The sequence below is a fragment of the Meles meles genome, chromosome 9, assembly GCF_922984935.1.
Source record: "Meles meles chromosome 9, mMelMel3.1 paternal haplotype, whole genome shotgun sequence".
Lineage (NCBI taxonomy): Eukaryota > Metazoa > Chordata > Mammalia > Carnivora > Mustelidae > Meles > Meles meles.
Window position 1 is genome coordinate 52,834,554 of NC_060074.1, and position 24,750 is coordinate 52,859,303.

The 24,750-nt window shown below is 36.8% G+C and overlaps 1 protein-coding gene across 2 annotated transcripts in view; it reads left to right on the top strand.

The window, feature by feature from the left end:
- The window catches only part of GALNT13 (polypeptide N-acetylgalactosaminyltransferase 13), a 554,323-nt gene that overhangs the window by 507,910 nt on the left and 21,663 nt on the right, over positions 1–24,750 (top strand). For both annotated transcript variants that reach the window (XM_046019643.1, XM_046019644.1), the window contains exon 11: positions 2,259–2,357. In XM_046019643.1, coding sequence (XP_045875599.1) covers positions 2,259–2,357 — 99 coding nt within the window. The remainder of the gene's footprint in view (positions 1–2,258; positions 2,358–24,750) is intronic.

Genomic DNA, 24,750 nt, shown 5'->3' on the forward strand with positions numbered 1-24,750 from the left:
CTCTCTGTCAAATAAATTAATAAATTAATAAATTCTTCAAAAAATAAATAATAGGCTCTTACAGGGGACAAAACACTTTGGAAGCATTCTTGTTCTGCGCTTAATTTGTCAAAAAGTAGGATGATACGAATCTCTCGTGTTTCTTTGAAATGCTTCTGTCAGAGTATGTACTGACCTGAAAATGGCTTTGAATCTTCTGTGATTCGGCAAAGAGACAAAATTTTATAAATCACTCAACTTGTAGCCCTTGTAATTTTTAACTAGTATCTTTTCAAGTACTATGAATCTAGCCAAGGTCCTTTGAACCAGATTGCATAGATTACATGTAAAGGTGAATTAATCATTTTATGAGATATTTATTCCCTTAAGTATTATAGTATTACACTCTCCCATACTTTTTTAGGATAATAAATAACAATACATCATTTTACTGTTTCTCAAGAAGTCTGTCTTTTGTGAAATGTTAACAAGAAAAGTTCATATAAAGGACTTAAAAAGAAACTTGTATGTGACATACTGATTACATTATGTGAAACATAAACAGACTGATACATGGCATCATCTATCAGCTGTAACCTTTCTCAATCCTGTCCTAGCTACAGGTCTGGAAAAATCTTTAACCTTTGCATATAGGCTCGGTATCCTCCAGTGCCTGAACCAACCTACACCAGATAACCCAAACTTACCAGTGTGGAACTTGAACATCATTTTTCTTCTTGAAGCTTGTAACTTTTCTCTTTATTTTTTAAAATATTTCTTTATTTTAGAAATAGAAAGAGAGAGTGCATAAGTTGTTGGGGGAGGGGCGGTGGTGATCAGAGGGAAGGGGAGAAGGGAAGCACACTCTCTGCTTAGTAGGACAAGGGACTCTGCCCAGGACCCGAGCTGGAACCAAGCGTCTGAAGGTTAAGCTACTGAGCCACTCAGGTACCCCTCCTTTTTCTTTGATAGTCACGGTGTGTTCTGTCCTTTCTAATGGGTGCTGCTCAGATTTCTCCATGAAAGCATCTATAATCCTGCTCTAAATCTCAAGGCATTGGAACAGGGCTTGACAGTTGTGCTCAGTTCTTTCCAATCCTTCCAAAGTATGAACTCCAGTCCCCACTCTTCTCAATTGCTGACTGGGGCCTTAATGCAGATCACACCATTTTTCCCAACTCCAGGAGCCATTACTTGACTTTGGGGCTCTGCATCATACAAAAAAGTGATTCATATATACCTAATCCATCCTCTTGAGAAGTTTTTGATATTATTAATTTGCTAATATGAAGAAATGAGTGCTTAAAGCATAGATAACTAAACAGATACATGCAAGTAATGTATGAGTGAACAGTGAAATATGCATGTTCTAAGAAGAGTCAGAGATAAGAACTTTTCAGAAACAGAGTGGACAGTTATCAATACATACTTGGGGTTTGAACTAATAGAAGAAATTTAAAACATTCCATTTTTTAGAAATGCCATTTTTATTATTCATTTGTGCTTGATTTAGTAATTTTAGCATCTTTAAATTCAGGGAATGGCTTTTGTAATTACATGTGTCTCAAATACATATTAACATTATGTTAATTATGGAACTAATGCAGTATTTGAGTATAAACCAAGAATCTTATGTTTGCAGTTGGCAGTTTAATCTTGTTTTTTAAGGGATTTTTAATGTGAAATTACCATTTAGTCTCGTAATAGCTTTTCTTAGGGTCAACTCTTTTCCATTAAGTTTGGCATTAGGGATGGAAAAAGATGTATGACTATGTTTTAGCTACAGAAATAAACAATAATTAATCTTTACTAACATAGGATAGAACATCTAGTAATAAAGCAATCTAAAAACACATTAATTTGAATATTTAACCAATTTGTTTCAGTTCCTTTGCATATGGTACCATAGGAGTTCAAGAATAGACTGGTTTTTTTAGTGGAATTTGGCAACTGTCCTAATTTTAAGAGGATATGGAGAAGAATGACTAATTTGTAATGTTTCCTCTTTCTCTGATACTGTGCTATAAACGAGGGGTGCTTCTTGATTAGATGCTAATGACAAGGCCATTGCTGTTCACATTTACTATCGTAGGAGATAGAAATTTACACAAAATTAAGACTGGACATAGAAAAATAAATATTTAAAACAGTGTGTTCTTCTTGGGGAAATTTCCCTGCAAATATGCATCATCTCATTATCAATATACAATTTGATAACACCAGGAAGATTTTCTCACTTAAATCACTATCTGACTTCTGTTTTTGTGTGTTTCCTTTAGATACGAAATGTTGAAACCAACCAGTGTTTAGACAACATGGGCCGCAAGGAAAATGAAAAAGTGGGTATATTCAACTGTCATGGTATGGGAGGAAATCAGGTAAACTCTCTCTCTCTCTCTCTCTCTCTCTCTTTTTTTTTTAATCAACTTCATCTTTGGGGGGAAAGTATTGCTATGAAAACTGTCACAGTAAACCATGACTCACATGCCAATAACAAAAAAGTCTTAGCTTAGGAAATTAATGGACATTCAAATCAAGAACTACTTTGGCTATCTTGTTAATCCCAGTATCCTAAGAAAACACTACAGAATTTAATAAATAAATACTACAGAATTTAAATAAATAGAATTTAATAAGTGAGCCCAATTAATGAAGATAGCCAAATATTTTAGACTGTTCTCATTCTACCATATATGAGCAAATGAACAGTACATTTTATTCTATTAACTGAATAGTATAAAATAATCCCTCAAGAACAGTGATACTTTCCAATGGTGATTACTCTTAATTTCTTTTTTAAGTGTTTATATGTATCATGTTTTCTATAAATTTCTGAGGTTCAGTAAATTTGAAAATGCATGATAAGCACATCTGTTAGATTTGCACTTTGGCTCTCTGAAGATGCCCTTTGAACCAGGTAAAAATTAAGTGTTTAAACAAAATTGATGGTCGATTAAAAGTCTAGGACAGCTTTTTGTGTGTGTTGCTGTCCAGTTATCAGAGACCTGTCGGATTATAACAGGGATCCTTGTACTCTCTTTAATAAAATGTTGGACAGTAGCTTGGTAAGGTGGGTCGTGTGGAGGCTGCTTAGCCCTGAGTCTTCAGGTGGAGCAGCCCTACTGTCATGGCCATTTTGAGAGGCAGAATTTAGAATTTGTAGGAATTCATAACAGAGTTTGAGGTAGCTAATCCTCTGTAGACAAGTTGTCCAAAAAATTGAGGAGAAACACATCAGTGAGTTCTTCATGTAGTGTATTAGAGTGAAATTAGGAAGTAAAAGTTATTCTGTGCAGCACAACATCATGGTTATATTGGTAATGCAGCTGAATACAGGGGAATACTATGCAGCCGTCAAAAAACCCAAAATCTTAGGATCTGAATGGAACTAGAGGGTATTGTGCTAAGTGAAATAAGTCAGTCAGAGAAAGACAATTATCATATGGTCTCACTGATATGAGGAATTTGAGAAACAAGACAGAGGATCATAGGGGAAGGGAGGGGAAAGATGAAACAAGATGAAACCAGAGAGGGAGACAAACATAAGAGACTCATAATCTCAGGAAACAAACTGAGGGTTGCTGGTGGGAGGAGGGTGGGAGGGATGGGGTCTCTGGGGGATGGACACTGGGGAGGGCATGTGTTGTGGTGAGCACTGTGAATTGTGTAAGACTGATGAATCACAGACCTGTACCCCTGAAACAAATAATACATTATATGTTTAAAAAAAAAAATCTACAGGGGAAAAAGCAGTAGCCCTGTTGTGTTTTGACCCCATACTTCAAATAGGACCCGTGTGATCAAATGGAGAACATTCAAAAATTAAATTTTCTTCTTTAAGAAAAAAACAAAAAAATTATTAAAATCCTAATTAGTGTTCTAAAATTTCAACTTAAGCAGAAAAATATTGAAATCAAAATTTCTAAATTACAGCATGGAAAAATAACTTCATGAAAGAGAGTAATAGGAAAAAACAATACAGACAGAACAATGGCAGAGCATTCAGAAATGGTCCAGCTTTTATATCGATTCACAATGAATGTGAGAGGCCTCTACTACCAAAACCAATGGAATCCCAGTGAATTCATTTGGAAATGGCCAACAGCTTAACTGTTAGTGGACTAACTATGCAGAGTTTAATTTTTTCACAAATGGAAGTAAGAGATCTGAAGGTAGTCAACTCTTGACATTTGTTCAGGTCTTCAGTGACTTTGTCAAGAAATCAAAAACTTTCTTTCCATTCTTCAGTCCTTAAAATTAAGTTTTATCATCAGCTGGTCACATGAGGGCTGCTGAAACTCCAGACATCATATCCACATTCAGGGCAGGGAGAAGTTGGGGTAGAGAAGAACTGCAGTAGTCATGACTGACCTTTTACTGGGAAAAACAAAACTTCCTAAAGGCTTTCTACCCTGCTTCTTGTAAGTCTCTTTGGCCAGAAATATGTTACTTGAATACCTGTAGCACAAAAACACAGAATATTTTATTACCCTTACATGTGTAAATGTCCTTACAGTTTATTTACCATGGATACTGGGTGGACATGTAGAACTGTCTCCAGAATGTGTTTTATCAGCTGATGAAAAAAGTCAACTGATTATCTGCACCATGATGACCTACAGAATTCCAAAAAAAAAAAAAACCAAAAAAAACCACAGTATTTATGATTTCATCCTAATTCTAAGGCAGATGAAAATGAAGATAGGAAAATGAAAAGGAAGATAATCTAGATAAATTATGCTCATTGATTTTTAAGTTGCCATAATTAATATTAAAAAATATAACCAGACATACCTGTGTTTGTCTAAATGACACAAAACACCTGGATCATAAATGTTAAAAGCTACATTACGCATTTACAAGGGTTCAAATACCTAGAAAGAAGCTATGCCACTCTACCATAAACTTCTTGTTAGCAGGGCCTGTGTCTTATTCTCTTCATCTCTAGTACTTGGCCAAGGGCCTGGGATATGGTAGGTAACTAATAACTAACAGTAAGTAAATAGATGAAAGAATTCACAGTCAGAACAATAGACTTGGGGCACCTTGTTGGCTCAGTGGGTTAAGCCTCTGCCTTCGTCTCAGGTCCTGATCTCAGGGTCCTGGGATCGAAGGCATCCTGCATTGGGCTTCCTGCTGAACTAGGAGCCTGCTTCCCCCTCTCCCTCTGCCTGTCTCTCTGCCTACTGGTGATCTCTCTCGCTCTCTCTCTCTCTTTCAGGTAAAAAATAAAATCTTAAAAAAAAAAAAAAAAAAAGAACAATAGACTTATACCGTAGTACTGTGTAGACATTGCCATAGAATACTGTTATTGTCATGGTAACTGGAAGTATATAAAGACACGAGTCTTAGGGATTCATAAATAAAGGGAACAAACAATAAGTAAAAACCCATACCTATGTATATTCTAATGTTTCTATACTGTCAAGTTAATGACAAGGTAGAAATTAAAACCTGAGTTTTTCCATCTACATGATTAGTTATTGATGTCTACAGATATGCATAGAAGAAAGTTTACAGGAGCCCTTTTTGCTCTAACAGAACAATGGACACAGCTAAATATTTACCAAGACAGGAATGTTTAAATAAATTGTGGCTCATCCACAGTACTAAGAACTCCGCAGTCACCAAATTGAGTGAAAGAGGTCTATAAGTATTGTCATGGAAAACTGAAAAAGAGGGGGAAAATCCATAGTAAAACTTATTTTGAATTACCTCATTTATGAACAATGTATGTGAATGTTTTTCTCTATAAAGTATCTATAATATCTATATTTGTATAGATGCAATATAATCTGTTAGAAATGCATACAAATCTCTCTGCACTATAATTACATATGGTGAGAAGAATGAGTTGGAATGGGAAACTTTACTTTTTACCCCACATTTTTCTGTATATAGGTATTACTTTCATAGTAAAACAAAAATAGAGAAAATTAAACTATTGAGAATAAAAGAGTATCATTTTATTTTTCTAAGATTTTATTGATTTGTTTATTTATTTATTTGAGAGGGAGAGAGAAAATGAGCAGGGAGAGTAGCATTGGGAGAGGGAGAAGCAGGATCCCTGCTGACACGGGGCTCCTTCCCAGGACCCTTCAATCATGACCTCAGCTGAAGACGTTAACCACCTGAGCCACCCCAGTGTCCCAAAAGAGTATTATTTTAGAGCATTGCTCTGACCTGATCAATTGTGTCATTTATGGTAAATTACTTAATATTTTTTAGGTTTACTATTCTATTCATAAAATGGGTTAAAGACTTTCCCACAATTTTCTTTTTTTCCTCTAAAGATTTAGTGAAATTTATATAACAACTAACACTAGCTTGGCATATACTGGATACTCGGGACATACACTGGTCTATTGACATTAATTATTCCCTTTACGTATTTCGATTTCTATTCTCAATTGTTTCTCTTTTCTCTGTAAGAAAATAGAAGTATTCGTTCAATAGCTAATGCCAGAGGCAAGGTAAATGCACACACTTCCTATGGTATTGTTAAGCTTAATAAAATGAACTACCTCTCCTGTTATTTTAATATATATTATGAAAAATTAAATCTTTTTAATTTATTCTTTGAAGGAATTCAATATTTCTTGGATATTGATCCTAGTTCATCCCTAATTAAGAAAATGTTTACATTTTTTACTTACTTTAGAAAAGAACAGATTTGAGGATTTTATTCTCCAAGCTACCTTCCCTGTGTTTTATTGTTACTCTTTTATGTTACTATTTTTATGTATCTATTTTTATGGTTATTTTGTTTAAAATTTTTAAAAGTAGCTCCAACCCATATAAAATATTCAAGTTTCTCACTCTTGCTTTTACACAAAATTCATGAGATGTTAACACTGTTTTTTTGTTTTGTTTTGTTTTGTTTTTAGCATTTCCACTTGGTTTCATTTCTAAATGAAGGTGTTTTGTGTTTGTTGACAACTATCCCTTAACCATTTCCCCTTGCAGGGGAGTTTTGTTATTTTTTTTTTAAATGTTCTTGGAGATATCAGGAAGAAACTTACTTTTCAGTAGTTGTCAGAAATACTTTTCTTAAGCACTTAAACACTCAAATACCCAACATGCTCTCCCTCCACCCCACCCAGGGCTTGGGATACGGTAGGCACCTAATAAAAACTCGCCAAGAAAGAAAGAATGCTTGGAAGTTTCTGTAGTAAGAATACTGTAAAAATAAGATACCAAGTGTAGAATTATTATTACATTCAACATTTGATCATTTTGAGGTACTTTTCTTTTTTTGAGGTATTCTTTTAGAACCTTAGTAATAAAAATCTTCTGTCTCAAACAATAATGACATAATTAGAAAGTCCATTCCTATCTGTTCTTAAAATGCTTTCATTCACAAATAATGTGATGAACAATAAACACTTTGAAAAGAATGAAAGTAAATAGGAATTTGATTAAAACTTGAATATATATTTGTATACATATGTGTGTGTGTGTGTGTGTATGTGTATGGGAAAGAAGAACTTACAGTTTCCTAGTAGAATGTATATTACTGGAAGTTATAGGATTGTCTTCTCTTTACTTCTGAAAAGATGAAATTGATTCCTGGAAGCAGTTTCATGTCCCCTACGATACTAATGCCTCAGATTTATATCTTTGTCTCCAACCTCCCTTCTAAACTCTGGAATCTCTTGCCAGTTAATTATTGGGGATCTCTACAGGCATCTCAAACTTAGCTGTTTTCAGAATGTGCTCATTTTCTTCTCTATCACATAAGCATCCAGAATTTAAACCCAACATGGACATTTCTGAAGTTTGGTTGGTCACCCAATCCTGATATTAACATGAAAATAATATACCTTGACTCTGATCTCTAAGACTGTTTATAACTAGGGCCTCTATCTTCCTTGAACTATGTGATCAGAAAACCTCATTATTACCATGCATCATATGGAATTCCATGTTACATTCTACATATAACACTTTATAATTAAATTTGATGAAAATCTCCAGCAATTCTCCACTGCCCTATGAATTACATAAAAATTCCTCAGTTATGTGTATAGTTATGTATTCCTTAGTTATGTATATATACAAAACCCCACATAGTTTCATCCTCATCTGACTTCCGAGCAGTCTCCTTTGATGTTCTAATAGTTTTGTGTTTTGTTTTTTTTTTTTTGTCCTGTAGACATATGTATGATACTTTTCCATTCCCTGTAGGCTCTGTGCATTTTCATATCTCTGCATTCACTGACACTGTTCTTGTACTTGCACTGTTGACCACATACTACTCCATTCACAAACTTAAGACATACTGTTTAAAACCCAAATAATTTAACTTCTTTTTGACTATCCATTGATTAACAACTTCTTAACCTGAACAGGGCATATTTGAATGGATACACCATAACTTATTTAATTAATCTCTTATTATTTAATACACAGTATCATTAGAGAATTTTTACTGTTACAGGTGAGGCTCCTCAATAACCTTGTAGCTAAAATCTAGTAAGCATCTCTATTTACTTCTTTAGAAATAATGTCTCGGGGCGCCTGGGTAGCACAGTGGGTTAAAGCCTCTGCCTTAGGCTCAGGTCATGATCCCAGGGTCCTGGCATTGAGGGCTTTCTGCTCAGCAGGGGGCCTGCTTCCCTTCCTCTCTCTCTCTCTCTGCCTGCCTCTCTGCCTACTTGTGATCTCTGTGAAATAAATAAATAAAATCTTTATAAAAAAATACTGTCAAAGTAAATCGGACAAGTAAATTGGACAAGTCAAAACTTTGGCAACATTATAAGGCTTTTAATACATGGTGACAAATTGTCCCTTTTAATAAAGGTTTTACTAGTTTAATGGGACTAATTGCTAAGCTATGAAGAGGCACTGAGGTAAATATTTTACATACATATCTGCCTTTCATTCCTACAACAATCTATGAAGTATATACTATTACTATCCTGATTTTACTCATGAGTCTAATGGGAAGCCTGAGAGACTGGTAATATGATTAGGAGGTAAAGCCAGTTTGAATCTAAATCTGGCTGATTCCCCACCACATATATGTTCATTGCATTTATATTGATTTCCAATCCTGCTCCCCAGGATTGTGATCCGACTGAACAACCCAAAACAGGCATTATATTTTTGCCTTGTTCTGTTTTTCATCTTTGCCAATTTAGTATGGGAGAAACATTTTATCTTTTTAAAATCGTATCTCTAATGCTAATGCATTTTAGCAATTTAAAAATTGACATTCAGACTTTGTAGATTTTCTAGTCAGCTTTTTGCCTTTGTCTCTGCTTACATTTTCATTGGTGGTTGAGAGGGCTCTTGTTTCTCTTCTCCACTTATAAAAATACTTTATTGAGATTATTACCTTCTGTGATACGTGTTCCAAATTTTTTTTTCTGATTTGATATTTTGTTTCTGGTGTGTTTTCATGTACAGACTTTTAAACAGTTTATATATTTCAATCATTGCTTGCTTTTATGCTTTCTCTTTTTGTTGCAGAAATACCATTCTTTTTTAATGAGATGCTTTTAAATGATATTTGCATCTGCTTTAAGGAGCCAGTATCAAAATTGGCAAATAGGTCTTAGTCCTATTGGTCATATATCTGACACTTTTTTTATTTAAAATTTATATAAAATATACCTGTAATTAGATATAAGATTAATATATTTATAAAATAACCATTTTACTTTAATAACAAATATCCGTATAAAATTTTTAAAAATCCAGTGTTGAGTGTTTCCCTTTGAATTGCAGTATCCTTTTAATCAAAAGGGGGGAAAAGCATGCATATTGTACTCATTCTTTCTAAAGACAAAAAAATACATAAAATGATGGAAAAATACTCACATTTTAGCAAATGCATTTATAATGTTCTCTTTCTCCCTGGAGCCACTCATTTGGAGGCAGCTAGAAAGCATATGGAAACATTCCATGTAATTTATTGTAGTAAATGATTCACAGCCATTTTTCAAGGTAGGAAGCATTTAGGGAAGCTTATGCTAGCCATTTATTAAAACCGTGTATTCTGCCAAGGTAAAGAAGAGATCATTAGGTCTTATCAATACTTTCAAACAAATGTCTCCTCCTCTAAAATGTGACTACTTATATTTAAGAAGAATCTAACCTTATGATAGTAAACAAATTTTAAGGGTAAAAAAATACTTCCTGGCCTTATTACAGACCTTCTCCTAGAAAGAGTTTAATTATTTTAGTAATGCATTCTGATGTACTCACAGATTGTAATGAATACATTCATTCAACAAAAATGAATTGACTTTACAGTTTGCATTTTTATCAGTATTATAATTACTTAGAAGCCCTTTCTACATTAATTTGGTCCCCTTTTAGTAAAGTTTGCACAATAGAATTAAAATCAGCAGGGTAAATTTGCAAGTGAAATGAAATGGCCTAAGAGAAAAGAAGGAGCATGTCCCATTCATTAAATGTTTAAATGAGCTGGATACATGCAAGCTGGAGGAGAGCAGCATTATTTATGTTAAGGGAATATCTGGTAAGCTTGGAAATGATTGAAATTTGCAGAACTTAAACTTGAACGTAGGATGTGATTCTGCCTAGTTTTCCTGTTGGAGTGTTTCCTGGCATAAAAACAAAGAGCAGATCTGTTGTGTTCAACCCCTTTCTTTTCCTGGTAGGAGTTACTCAAAGATTGTGAATTTTTTTTTCTTAAGGTTTCCTATAAAATGAGCACGAATATTGGCCATTTCTTAGATTTATCTTTTCTTCTGGATGTAATCTTATATATCTCAACATAATGATCATTAATATCTATCACCTGACATTTTTTTCAAAAGCTCTGGAAGAATTGGCAGTGCAAGTTAACCTAGAAAGCACTTTTACTATTTTACTGTAAAGTACTTAAAATTAATTCCCTGAAATCCCACCTTCATTTAAATAAGCCAAACCTTTGGCTTTCTAGCTAATAAGTACAAAATTGGTTATATGGTTCATTGTGTAAATAATATAAAAACAAGCCACCTTCAGAAAGGTTCAGTTATTCCTAATGTTGAAATGAGAAAAATTTCTACTCTGATTCCTGGTAAAGAAAGCAACAAGGAGGGACACTAGATTAAACTTAAAGGGACACCAGTCTCTGAGAAGTCATCTAGGGGGCACTTGGGTGGTTCAGTCCCTTAAGCATCTGCCTTGGGCTCAGGTCATGATCTCAGGGTTCTGGGATCAAGCTGTATCAGTCTGGTTCCCTGCTCAGTGGGGAATCTGCTTCTCCTTCTTGCTCCTGCTTTCTCTCTTGCTGTCTCTCAAATAAATAAATAAAAGCTTAAAAAATAAGTCATCTTAGGAAACGACAATGATATCAAAGTATGTCACTGCACATAGCAGGACAAAAGAAATATTTATCCTGTTGATTAATCGATTAATTATGGTGTATCATATTAGCCTATGCTCTAAAGAGCTTAAAATTAAATTTCTATAGGGCTTAAATGTTAAAATACTTTAAGCTCTTTGGGAAATTCATGTAAATTTATGTTCATTTTACTAATGAGATTCCCAGAATTTTTTTTTAAAACCTCCCTTAAAAAGTTAAATATCACAATTCTCATAAAGAAGAAAGTTTAATACTAGTTTAATAAAATCCCAATACACACACACACACACACACACACACACACACACAACTTCTGTTATCTCACACCATCAATAGAGCTTTTCTTACTGAGAAGGGTAAGCTGTTAGCACAAAAATCTACCAGAAGAAAAATGTTAGCAGCATCAGTCTGTTCCCTCAGTTCACCCGTTTATCTCCTCTGCAGCCCATGTTAAGTAGACACACTCCAAGCTTTCCGCTAACATTACTAACATTTGTTAGTCTGCATTCAACTATTCAGTCCCGGCAGAGCTTTTTCCCCCCTGCGCTGTTTCAATCTTCAGAACCTCATTCCTCTCTCGGTTTTATCTTTAAGTGCTTTTCTCCTGATTTATGCATAATTCTTCTTGACTCAGCACCTTAGTCTTATCATTACTCTGAGCTGCTTCCTTGTTCAAGTAATCTTCCTCCTGACATTTTTATATTTAATATTAAAAGAAATAATAATGTGAATGCATGAATCTACTATATATAAAGAACATTGAGGTCCTTTGAAATGATCTCCTATTTTTCCCCCTTAAGACCACATGTGTACCTAAATTTCACTGAGGATGCAAATAATTATTTTAATTTATCATGTAAAGCTGTTCATAGCAGGTGATGTAATAATTTCATCTTGGCTCAATCTAGCAGTAAAAGCCATTTTATTAGCTTCTAAGTAAGGTAAATAATGTCTGTGATTTCCAAATTAACGGTGTGGGCTAGCCTACTTTTATATTCACTGGAAGTGAAGCAGAATCCATACTTAAAGTTACTTGCTTTGCTGTACCTAAGAAACTCCTTTTCTTAGAGTTCTTAGTTCTACCATAGTTATTAAACTCTATAGAAGAGAAGTAACAGGTAAGGGTATTTCTAGGTTTCTGTTTTTCTTTGAACTATGAAAGCTTGATTTTTCCGAGAAAGAAAAGGTAGCACAATAAAGCATCGGTAACAAAAAACTAGAAAAGAAATTCATATTCAGCTGCTTGACTAACCAGTGCCAGGGAAGGAAACATAAAGTTTGGGAAAAGGAAAAATCTATAAAATCTGTAAATATTATGGCCAAATAAAATGCCAAGTATAGGGGCACCTGGGTGGCTCAGTGGGTTAAGCCTCTGCCTTCGGCTCAGGTCATGATCTCAGGGTCCTGGGATCGAGCCCCACATCGGGCTCTCTGCTCAGCAGGGAGACTGCTTCTCCCCCTCTCTCTCTGCCTGCCTCTCTGCCTACCTGTGATCTCTGTCTGTCAAATAAATAAATTCTTTAAAAAAAATGCGAAGTATAATATTTTTGTAGCACCAAGATTCTTAAAGGGGTCCTTAGTTAATACTTACCAGTTTTTGAAAGGAGTTATCAAGGGCACCTGGGTGATTCAGTCAAGTAAGTGTCTTGGTTTCTGCTCAGGTCATGAGCTCAGTGTTGTGAGATCAAGCTCTGCACTGGGCTCCAGGCTGACTGTGGAGCCTGCTTAAGATTCTTTCTCTCCCTAACCTTCTGCCCCCACCCACCCCCTCCACTTGATCCCTGTTTCTCTCAAAGAAAAAAAGAAAGAAAGGAAAGGAATTATCATATATATAAGATATTATGAAGATAAACCAACTAAAGGCAAGCTTACATATCTGTATGACAGAAAACAAAATGTTCTGGAGTAAGTATATATTCCATAAATATTTTGCATGGTTAGAAATGTAGGCATAACAACAGTGACAAAATATCAACAAAATGCCTTTCATATTTTAATGGTCCAAATTCTATATTCTTTGTGTCAAATAAATAAGAATTATGTCTCAGATATCATGGGAATGTCATTGCTTTTCTGTATAAACCATGAACAGTTCTCTCTCATTTTATTAGGCAGTCCTAGTTAATAATCTATTTTCACCATTAAAACTTATCATTTTTATTTAAATAGAAATATACCAATAATTTCTTCTTTGCATAAAATATTTTTCTAAGATTAATTGCATTCTACACTAAATTAAAGCACAGATCAGCAGCATGAGTTGGTTTAGTTATTTCTGTTTTTAAAGCTTTTAAGAATAGAGCATGAATTTTTGGTCCCAGTAGCCTATGACAGTGGGGGGGGGGGGTTGAATCTGTTCTATATTGAACATTATTCCCATAGTAGACCTTTACCAGATGCTTTAAATATATTAGAATTTGATTCTCAGAGTAACCCTAGTAGGTATCGTAAATGGGTTTCATTTTTCATATACCTTATTATATACTGCATCATACTTGATCTGAGTCAGTTTTAGTAAAAAGTTAAGATAACATCAGAAGACCTGAGTGTCTGCTTATCTTAGTCTGCTCAGGCTTCCATAACACAAGATGGTAGACTGGGTGGTTTCAACAACAGACGGACATGTCTCTCTCCAGTTCTGGAGACTGAAAGTTCCAGATCAGGGTGCTAGCATGGTTGGGTTCTGGCAGGGACACTTGCCTGGCTGGTATGTTGCCACATTCTGACTGTGTCTTCCTGTGGCAGAAAGAGAGCTAGCTCTGGTCTCTCCTTTCCTTTCCCAGTAAGGCACTAATCACATCATTGGGGCTCCACCCTCGAGACTTCCTCTAAACCTAATTAATTCCCACAGACCTCATCAGCAAATGCCATGACCTTGGCCACTAGGGTCAGCATAACAATTAGGGAGAGGCGGAAACACAAACATCCAGCTGGTAGCAGTGGCTGTACAGAAGTTCCTTATCCTTTCTGCCTTCAGTTTCTAATACTGTAATTGATATGTCTGAACTAGATGTTCACCAGTTCTAGTATTCTTTATCCCTATTGTTAGATAAGCAAGAGCAGCAAGTCCAGATTATTTGTGAAATCTTTGTTCCAAGGGCAGGCACATGAATTTAGAAAGCTAGAATTGGGGGGGGGGGGCGGGTAAATAAAAAATATATATATATATAAAATTTCATTATATATATTATATATAATTGTTTTTATTATATATAATATATATTATATATAATATAATTGTTTATATAAAATGTCTTAGAACATTGTGAAAATTTTAGGCAATCTGTCAGTCACCAAAACCTAATGATTTAAAGAAAAAAAAAAAAGAAAAACTGTTAATCAAGAATTCCCTGAACACCATATGTATACCCAACAATGTATGGGCACCAAGAGGAATATGAAAATATACCCAAAACTCAAACTCTTTTTTTGTGTATAGGGAAGTTGGTAAAGATGCTATTTGTTACATAACATGGCATTCTTCCATGAGTGTCCCTAAGAGAATTTCATACTGCATTGAGTATTAGGAAGAGTTGGTTGTCTCCTGAGAAACAAATTTTTCCTTTTCTTTTTTGCTGCCAGACACATGGTTTTTCCAGAGGAAATTAATAATATCTTATGGGAAAATATTTATATTGGCCTTATTTGAATTCTTTTGTTCTTTTAAACATTACCATTTTTATGCAGATGGATTTTTTCTCTCATTTCTCTCTGTGTGTATGTTACATATATATGTAACATTCTTTTTTAAATCTACTCCTACTTTTTTACAAGATGAAATCTCAATAAACAAATAGGCACACAATCTCTATACTCAAGCCTAATGAGAATACAAAACAGTCATTGTTGAAACAAAAAGTCTGTGTATTGCTATGCCTTAGGAGGCATTCAGCGAAACCTCTAATAAGTACAGGAGTGGGTCTGAAAGGCTTCACAGAGCTGTCAGTAAGCACAGAGAACGGAGTGTCTGCAAGGACAGCGGGGATAGTGGTCCAAATGGAAGAGAAGTTCTGGACTGAGGAGAGTGGAACATTAAGTTTTATAAGTAGAGGAGCTAAGATTATAATAGAATGTAAATGTCAAGCAAGGGAATTTTGATTTGAAGGGACAAAAGAAGCAAAGAGCTTTCAGACTGCAAAGGTTGTCAAAAGAGAGCTTGTAACCTATTCCTAATACAACCTCATGAAAATACTTGGACGTGAACTTCTGTTATTAAAAATGACATGGTGAATACAGGCAAAATGAAAAAGGCTTTTTATTCTTGTTATTTATTACCCAAGTATAATTTCACCACAAGCAGGGACAGACTATATAACTTTCTTTCAGTTCATTTCTTTTATTCTTTTATCAAAGGACTTGATCCAATAGAGAGCAAGGAGCCACCTGTAGTACATACAGAAATGATACCTTTCCATTAAAGAAAAAAAGGCTTCAGTAGGTTACCATAGAAACAGCCTAGCGTCCATTCCAGTTTTTAATAAAAGACCTAGTCTTCTAATGAAAACCTACCAGATAGGTATATTCCTATTCCAACTTTCTAGCTGCTAACTCTCTAAATAGATTTGGGGATGTTCTTTTTATTTAAAAGAAGTAAAAACGTGCATCTGGTGGGGAAATGCAGAATTTTTTTTAAGAGACTCTCCTTTTGCAAAAATATAAAATAAAATAAACCTGACAAATTCAGAAGTGCCTTTTATGCTCATTGCAACATTAAGGAATGATCAAAGTGGTCTTTAAAGCTCGCAGGGGCCAGTGTTCAATCCATGTCTTACACATGGCTATGAGCAAATGCCACTTCTATGTGGCAAAAGTGGTCACATTATAATTCCATCTACTAAAGAGAACTTGTCTTCATCTTGCCAGTGAAACAAGTGGCCCAAACGAGATTTATTACAGGAGTCTGAGTATGTTACAGACCAATCCAATATAAAGATATAGTTCCCAATTTTAGACTCAAGTTTTTAGAGACATGTTAAAATTGATCTCTAAGATCTCCTGGAAAGAAGAATTCCAAATAATTTAGGTCGATAATCCCCCCTTCAGAAAGTAGAATTTAACTCTGTTGCCCACCTTGCGTGTGGACTCTGCTTACTGATTTGCTTTCAAACAGTAAAACATGAAAGCTGGTGGTGAGGTTATAACTTCATAGTGGAGAAACATGGCCGACACTCCCTTGGGTAAGTGACCAGGGCTCTGCATCGTGAGTCATGTTGGCACCCTACACCTCTGATATGATGCGATGAGAATGGTACTTTACCTTCATGGTCATCCTCTCAAAAACATTCTAACCACAAGATAAACATTAAACAATCCCACACAGGGGGACAATCTGTAAAATACCTACCCAGTGTTCCTCAAAACTGTCCAAGTCATCAAAAAGATGAAAGTCTGAGCATCGGTCAGAGTATGCTAAGGAGACCTGATGGCTAAATGTAATATGGTATCAGATGAGATCCTAGAAAAATATGAACATGGGATCAGATGGACACTTTAGGGAAAACAGTGAAATATGAATAGTCTAGAGTGTAATTCTTTAAATATCCAAGAAGCAGGTGTTAAGTGTGTAGAAGAGCATGGGATTTGGGGGCTGATAGACTGTATTTCAAAGACAGGTTCTCATAAACCGAGTGAGGTGGGAGAATCTGTTTGATCTTTTCATGCACCCTGTTCCTCGTTTGTAAAGGAGGAAACACAATGCTTACCTTGAAAGGTCACTAAAAATCCTATAACATATGATATGTGGTCTGTCATATCTCCATATACAATATACTTAAAATGACTTCCATCTTCACAGCAGGTACTCCCCAAATGGCATGCACTTTCTCTCCTTTCATTTGTTTGCCTCCTAGCATCCAAAGGCCAGACAGAATCTCTGTCCCTTTGCCTGAGCACCTGTCAGAGTAGTCTTTCACTGCCAGAGGCCACTTTGCCCACCTAGTTATTCCTGGGGAATTAATTCTACCTGGAAACATACCTCAAGCCAACGAAGGGCATATGGCATATGTTATCCCAGCTTCTTCACCCTTCCATGGGACTGCTTGTTCTCTACCAGAGATCCCTAAAGGTTTAAACTCCAGTTACCCACAGCATAATTAATCTGTAATGTACCCTCCCGTTACTTCTTTTTCCTTCCCTGTTCACCTACTAGTCTTTTCTGGGATCATCGAATGGCTAAACTACTTGCACTTGAATCTCTGTTTCAGTTGCAAACTCAGTAGAGCCTGATCTTTGTTTGCAGCCATGATGAATGCCATAAATCCAAAGGACTACTTTAAGCTTGAAACCACCTAGAAAAGTTTAGTTTTATTTGCATCCAGTGCAAATGTAATAATCTGGAGTTTAAGTTTTTTAAATTATGTCTAATATAACCTAAAGAGTAGTTTACCTTTACAGATCAGAGGCAGTTGTAACTGATATACAGTAAGTGTATCTTTGTGCCATCCAGGACATTATAATTTGCCTTTTGAGTTTTTTTATGTATTTAATCATTTTTATCTAGTTATATATGCCATATACCAGACTTCCTAGAAGTATCTAATGATATAAGGAATACCTTTTAAGACAAGAAATTTTACGGGATGCCTGGGCGGCTCAGTCGGTTAAGTGTCTGCCTTAGGCTCAGGTCATGATCCCAGGGTCCTGGAATTGAGTCCCGCATCAGGCTCCCTGCTTATCGGGGAGCCTGCTTCTCCCGCTGCCTGGTGCTCCCCCTGCTTGTGCTCACTCACTCTCTCACTCTTGCTCTCTTTCTGACAAATAAATATTTAGAAAAAAAAAAAGATAGGAAATTTTACGAAAATACCAGTAAAATTATATTCAGAAAGGATGACACAAAGTCTTTCACCATGAATTTGTGGCTGATAAAACACTAAAACAAATATACTAGTTTATATAGATGTCACATGAATGATATATGTTATCGCTGCTATGTCTACTTTACATTTGCAGGCATAAATCAATAAGAACCTCAAAGACCAAATATCTTGGTGCTCATGGTACCAACTAATGAGGTAGTGATCGAGGGAAAGTAGATATTAAATTGCCTATGACTGAAGGAAATTATCCTATCCAGTAATCCATTTGACTTTCCTTACAGTCTGTATGTGTGAGGGCAAATTCTTCAGAGAATAAATATTTAAGGAATGATATGATCAGAGGAAATATAGCAGAGAATACCATCAAGAGGAAGATAATCCAGGAAATCATTACAATGAGAACACGGAGAACAAAGTTCAAAGTGGTTTGGAAGAGTGGAGGAAACGTTTACAAAAATGTTGGCACCCTATTAGATGTTTGTGTCTTGAATTCAGTTTCACGAAGAGCCTATATGGTTCAGATAAGGTCTGAAGCATTTAACATGCTCAAAAGTATTTGTTGAATAAATAGATGGATGAACGATTGAATGAATAAATAAATGATAGGGACATAGCACGGGAGAAGATACTCCACATGGTAAAAATAATTGTAGTTTTTGTATGTATTTCCTTTTTCCTGATGGTCACTCATTGTATCAGTTTTCTGCTGTTGTATAGCAAGATACTACAACTTTAGTGGCTTAGGACAACACAAAATTACTAATCTCACAGTTCTATGGGTCTAATTCAGGCATGGCTGCTTAGGATCTCACAGAATTAAAATCAAGGTGTTGGCCAGAACTGAAACCTCACTGGAGGGTCAGAGTCCGAGGTTCCTGGTTATCAGCAGATTTTAGTTTCTTGCAGTTGGAGGACTGAGCTCCAATCATTTTGTGTTATGGTACATGGCTTTTTGTGTTTTTTGTTTTGTTTTCTGGCTCTCTGCCAGTTCCTCCTCCCACCAGTGGGGAAGCTATTCTCAGTTCCCTTGCTATGCTGGCCCCCTCTAAAACAAGACTGTGTGTGTCTTCATGGCCAGTAGGAAAATCTCACTCTTTAAGTTGGCTAATTCTAGGTCTTAATATAACATAAAGTAGTCATGGAGTGACTTTTCCTGTCATGGTCTCACCCACACTCAAGGGGAGGGTATTTATGAAGGGCATGTATATTGGATAGGAATCTTGGGGCTCTCTGAGAATTCTGCCACAGTCACATAAAGAACAACATCTGCACGTTCAAGTGTATCCAGTGGGATATCCAATTGGGCTTAAATTTGCAATTTATATTCTTTAGCATTACAATAGTTAAATGTGAGTAGCTGGAACATAATGTTTATGTATTAGATATCTTGAATTGTAGACTCCCTTGAAAACCCTTCAAGACAGAGTGAAGTGGGATGCCTGATGGCTCAGCCTTAAGTGTCTGCCTTCAGCTCAGGTCATGATCTCAGGGTCCTGGGATCAGACCCCACATTGGGCTTCTGCTCAGTGGGGAGTCCCTTCTCCCTCTCCCTCTGCCCTTCCCCCTGCTTGTGCGAGCTCTCTTCCCCACTCCCGTCAAATAAATAAATAAATAAACAAATCTTTAAAAATAAATTAAATTTAAAAAGATACACACAAATGATGCCATGCCTGCAATGCAATGCAGATAAGTAGGTGAGAATAGTTAACAAAGTTATACAAGAAGAAAGTGAAAAAGGTACTAGAGCTTCAGGCTGGGTAGTAGTCTTTTTCTGGGCAAAGTGGAATTAGGCTAGTTCTTGTGATGAGAGCAGAACATACCCAGTCAGGGATGGAAAGATGAGGTGACTTGCTGATCACCAATTCAGAAATGTAAAGTTGTAATATACAGTTATATCAAAGTAAAAAGAGAAAGAGTTAATGAATCCCGGACGATGTTGAGGACAGGATGGGAATACTGAACATGAGATGCACACCCACATCCCATTTTTTTTTTGAAGATTTTATTTATTTGAAAGAGAAAGAGAGCACAAGCAGGAAGGAGGCTCAGAGAGAGAGGGAGAAGCAGGCAGAGCTCCATCCCAGGACCCTGAGATTATGACCTGAGCCGAGGCAGTTGTCCAACTGACTAGGCCACCCAGGCACATCCCACACCCTACTTTTAGCAATAGAGTTTGAGAGCATTAAATCTGTAAAGACCATAGATACCATCTAGGCACATAAGTCAAGATCACAAAGAAGCTACCTGCTCTTCTTACCTGCTTCTACCCAGAAAACTGAGCTGACAGGCCAGAGGTGAAGACTGAAATCAGTTAAGTCAGAAAAAAATCCTGTTTGGGAGCAGACGTCTCTTTCCTTGGCAGCTCCAGTGATGAATTCAATTCCATCTACGCATTCCTCATGCTAATTTCACGATGGGATGACATACAGTCAGAACATTTTGAAATAAAAATCACATTGCTGAAGGTCTTAGTTTTTGTTGTTAAATAATTTTTCTTATTATTTCAATACAAATTTACCTGGGCCATTTTTACAGAATGAGGGGGGTGGAGGGAGAAAACTATTAGAATGTATGTGAGAGCTTTTTAAAATAATTTATCCTTCCAGATTCTTGTTAATAGACGTCTCAAACTGACTGCGCTTCAGATAGCTAAAGCGATCTGCTAGAGGGCCCACAGTTCCAAAGTAACGAAGTGATGGGATGTAAGAGGCAATGTAGTAAAGTGAAAGAAAAATAACCAGTGAGCCTGGGGTCCAGAGAAACTTCTGTCACTAAGTGGCTCTGGCCAAGTATGTGAATCCTGTAACTCCATTGGCTTAAGGTTCTTCATAGAGAAAGCAAAGCAGTTGACATATAGTAATAGAGCCCCTTCAAACTGTGAACTTTTACAGTAAATTGGAAGAACTCAACAGAAATGCTTTATAAATTCACAACTATATCTAGAAAAATCACCACCTCTATAATAAAGCTGAATCAAACGCACTTATGAGCCTTTTAAACACACACAGGACATCTATATGAGCGTAATGTAAATATATGAAAATTAGTGTGTGTATTGCAAAGTATTTCTTCCTGTTAAGATGGAAGAACCCCTATAGCAATTCAGAGCCAGCAGAGGGCGTTTGGTTCCTGAGCCTCTCGCACGGAACAAGTGAACCAGCTCTGCATCTTGCTTTGCTTCGACAGTTTTGCCAGCAGCTGCTTATGCTACAAATCTGAGCAAAATTTGCTTGCAGTTTTTCAAATTTCAGATTTTTCAAAGGGGTGAACATAAATGCCTTCGAACATACTCCCCAAAGTGAAAAAATCCAGAACAAACCATATGCGTATGTGAAGTAATGAAAATGCTTACCTTCTCTGAAAAAAATGTTAAGATTGTAAAGAACTGAGACTGAAATTGGCTGTCACCTTTTATATGTTAGGAATTGTTCGTAAACTCATCTGAGTACATCAGTTCAGAGACAGAAATTAATCTGGTCCCTATAAAATCTACAATAAAAGCAGGTAATTCGGGGCACCTGGGTAGCTCAATGGGTTAAAGCCTCTGCCTTTGGCTCAGGTCATGATCTCAGGGTCCTGGGATCGAGCCCTGCATCAGGCTCTCTGCTCAGTGGGGAGCCTGCTTCCCCCTCTCTCTTTCTCTTCCTGCCTCTCTGCCTACTTGTGATCTCTGTCTGTCAAATAAATAAATAAAATCTTTAAAAAAAAAAAAAAGCAGGTCATCACCTCATCAAAGTCAAGAACCACTTTATGAAGACACATTTCAATAGAAAAATGATTGTAAAAATGATTGATGCGTTCAGAAATCATAACTGGATGTTAAAATTTTAGCCCAGACAGCAAGATAAAATAGATGTGAAATCTAAAATCGGACTTCCCTATGCAGAATTTGCAGATATTGTGGAAATTGCTTCCATGACTTTTAGACCCTTCAACCATCATACGGAATCAAAGGAGGCGTGTAAATTTTTTAGAGTGCCATAACAAACTCACACAAACCGTGTGGCGTGAGCAGAAGTTTATTGTGTTTCAATACTTGAGGCTACAGTCAGAAATCACAGTGTCAGGAGGGGCATATTTCTTCCAAAACCTGTAAGGGAGAAGCATTTGTTGCTGCTTTTAACTTGTGGTGTTCGCCTGCAAGCCCCATGGCCTGTGATGATGCATTGCTCCGACGCAGGCATTTTTTTCTGTGTCTCTCTCCATCTCTGTCTTCTCCTAAGGACACCAGCCATTTTGGTTAAGCCTCTACCCTCTCCATTATGATCTCCTCATCACTTACCTAATCCCATCTGCAATGACCTTACTTCCAAATACATTCACATTCTGAGGCACTTAGAGGTTAAGGACTTCAGCATTTCTTTTGGGGGACACAATTCTACCCATAACAGGAGGTATCACAAGATGGAGAAGATTCAGGTTTTCTGTGAAAAGAGCAGTTGCCCTCCCTCTAGAGAGGAGGGGGTGGGATTCTAGTTTCCAGGGACAAACCTTACTGAGGAGGACTCAAGGCAGGGGCACCTTCCTGGCTGTGCAACCCATGCCATCAAGCAGAGCCCTACAATTGGAAAGCCTTAATAATTTTTGAACAGTAAATCCTGCATGTGCATTTGGCGCTAGGCCCTGCAGATTACGTAGAACACCATTTTAAGCACTTGTTTGCTGTGTGCTTGGTGCTCTTGGGGAATGTGGCAGGCTGTGACTTGATTGACACATTGTAAAGCTGGCCTGTGACAACTGAAGTGACTCCACCGCCTGAGTCAGCTCGCCTCCCCAGGTTGCTCAAGTCGTAAGAAGTGGCCCACTTACAAAACACGCATTGTCCTCCTCGTTAGTACACAGTGAGAGGTGCTTAGCGATGAGAATCTCCGAAGAACCATAAATGCTCCCAGGAGAAGGAGCTGGAAATCTCTGCCATGCCAAAGATCAGGAAGTAGTTACCAAGACACAGTTTAGGTAAGACCTCTTACAGAGGCTTTTATGACCCAGGGGGAATCAAAACCCAGTTAGCAACCTGGGAGTGGGCAAGACAGATAAAAAAGAAAAGAAGTTCTCAAGATGGTAAAATAGAGAATTTGACCAAGCCCTATCCCACTGCTGGCTTCCAGCCTAAAGCACATCCAATTTCAAGAAAAAGAGAAGATTTGGGATTACATTCCATTCAGAATTTTGATGAATAATGTTAAACAGATCATTCTTATTTCTGAACTGAATTCCTAGGGGTCCTGGACAAGTAAGCAAAAAAACCTATAGTTTCCATCTAGGAGTAGGGAAAGATGCATTATTTCCTTCAATGTAAGGGTGTTAGGGGCTGAGTTGTGTCCCCCCTCCCCATTCGTATGTTGAAGTTCTAATCCCAGTATCTGAGAACGTGACATTTGGAGATACAGGAGCTTTAAAGATGTGATTGATATAATTAAAGTGGTTCCTAACCTAATATGGATGTTGTTTTTATAAGAAGAAGTGATCAGGACACAGGCATCAAAGTAAGACCACGGAGGACACAGGGAAAAAATGGTCATCCACGAGCAAAAGAGAGAGGTCTACAGGAGAAACCAATTGCACTGATAACCTGATCTAGAACTTTTGGCCTCCAGTACTCCGAGGAGATTAAAAGCCATCTAGTCCATGGCACTGTGTTATGGCCATAGCAAACTAATGTAATAGGAGATGATAAAAACTGCATTGTTATAGTCATCAGAGTAGTTTTGGGAGGGCCCACGAAACGGAACAAAGGAGCTATCACTTCTTAAAAGATAGTTGTTAATTGAGTAAAATTGGCCTCTATAGTGGTTGTTTCTAGGGCAAGCGTGACCAGCAGACTACAGAAGAAGATGTATAGTGGTAGATGGCTCATAATTTTATGTGTTAGAACAAATGTGAAGATTAGTGCAAAATGAAATATTCAAAGCACCATAAATTATTGCATCTATACAGTTCATGTAAAAAGCTCTGCTTAGGGGCTCCTGGGGGGCTCAGTGGGTTAAAGCGTCTGCCTTCAGCTCAGGTCGTGATCTCAGGGTCCTGGGTTCGAGCCCCGCATCGGGCTCTCCGCTTGGCGGGGAGCCTGCTTCCTCCTCTCTCTCCGCCTGCCTCTCTGCCTCCTTGTGATCTCTGTCAAATAAATAAACAATTAAAAAACAAACAAACAAACAACCTCTACTTACTATGCTTTGCAATAATATTAAGTTGGTACACATAGGAATGAGTATAATTGTACAATGGAACAACAGGGCAAACTTATTCAATATAATATATATGGACTGTGTCACACGCGGTTTCTAACACAAACAGGTGCTCAGTTAATGTTAACTTTCCCCATATTCCTCTTTTATAGTGGATGGAAGGACACCGAGATTATTTTACTCTGCTTCTAGTCCCTGTCGTTAAGTGATGAGACTTTGATTTAATGCATCATTACTAGAACCGACCTGGCATTGCAGCAACTGAAATACGTGCTAAATCTAGTATTTGTGTAACTCACTTCTGGTTTTCGTGAGAATCAGTATTGATAGCCAGTGATAAAGCAATTTGAGTGGTAACTAGAAAGGGGGGAATAGTGTCCAATTTTTGAAAAGAACATACAAGTAGACTTCACTAATGAGGGACTCGATCTTGTAAAGACATCACCAT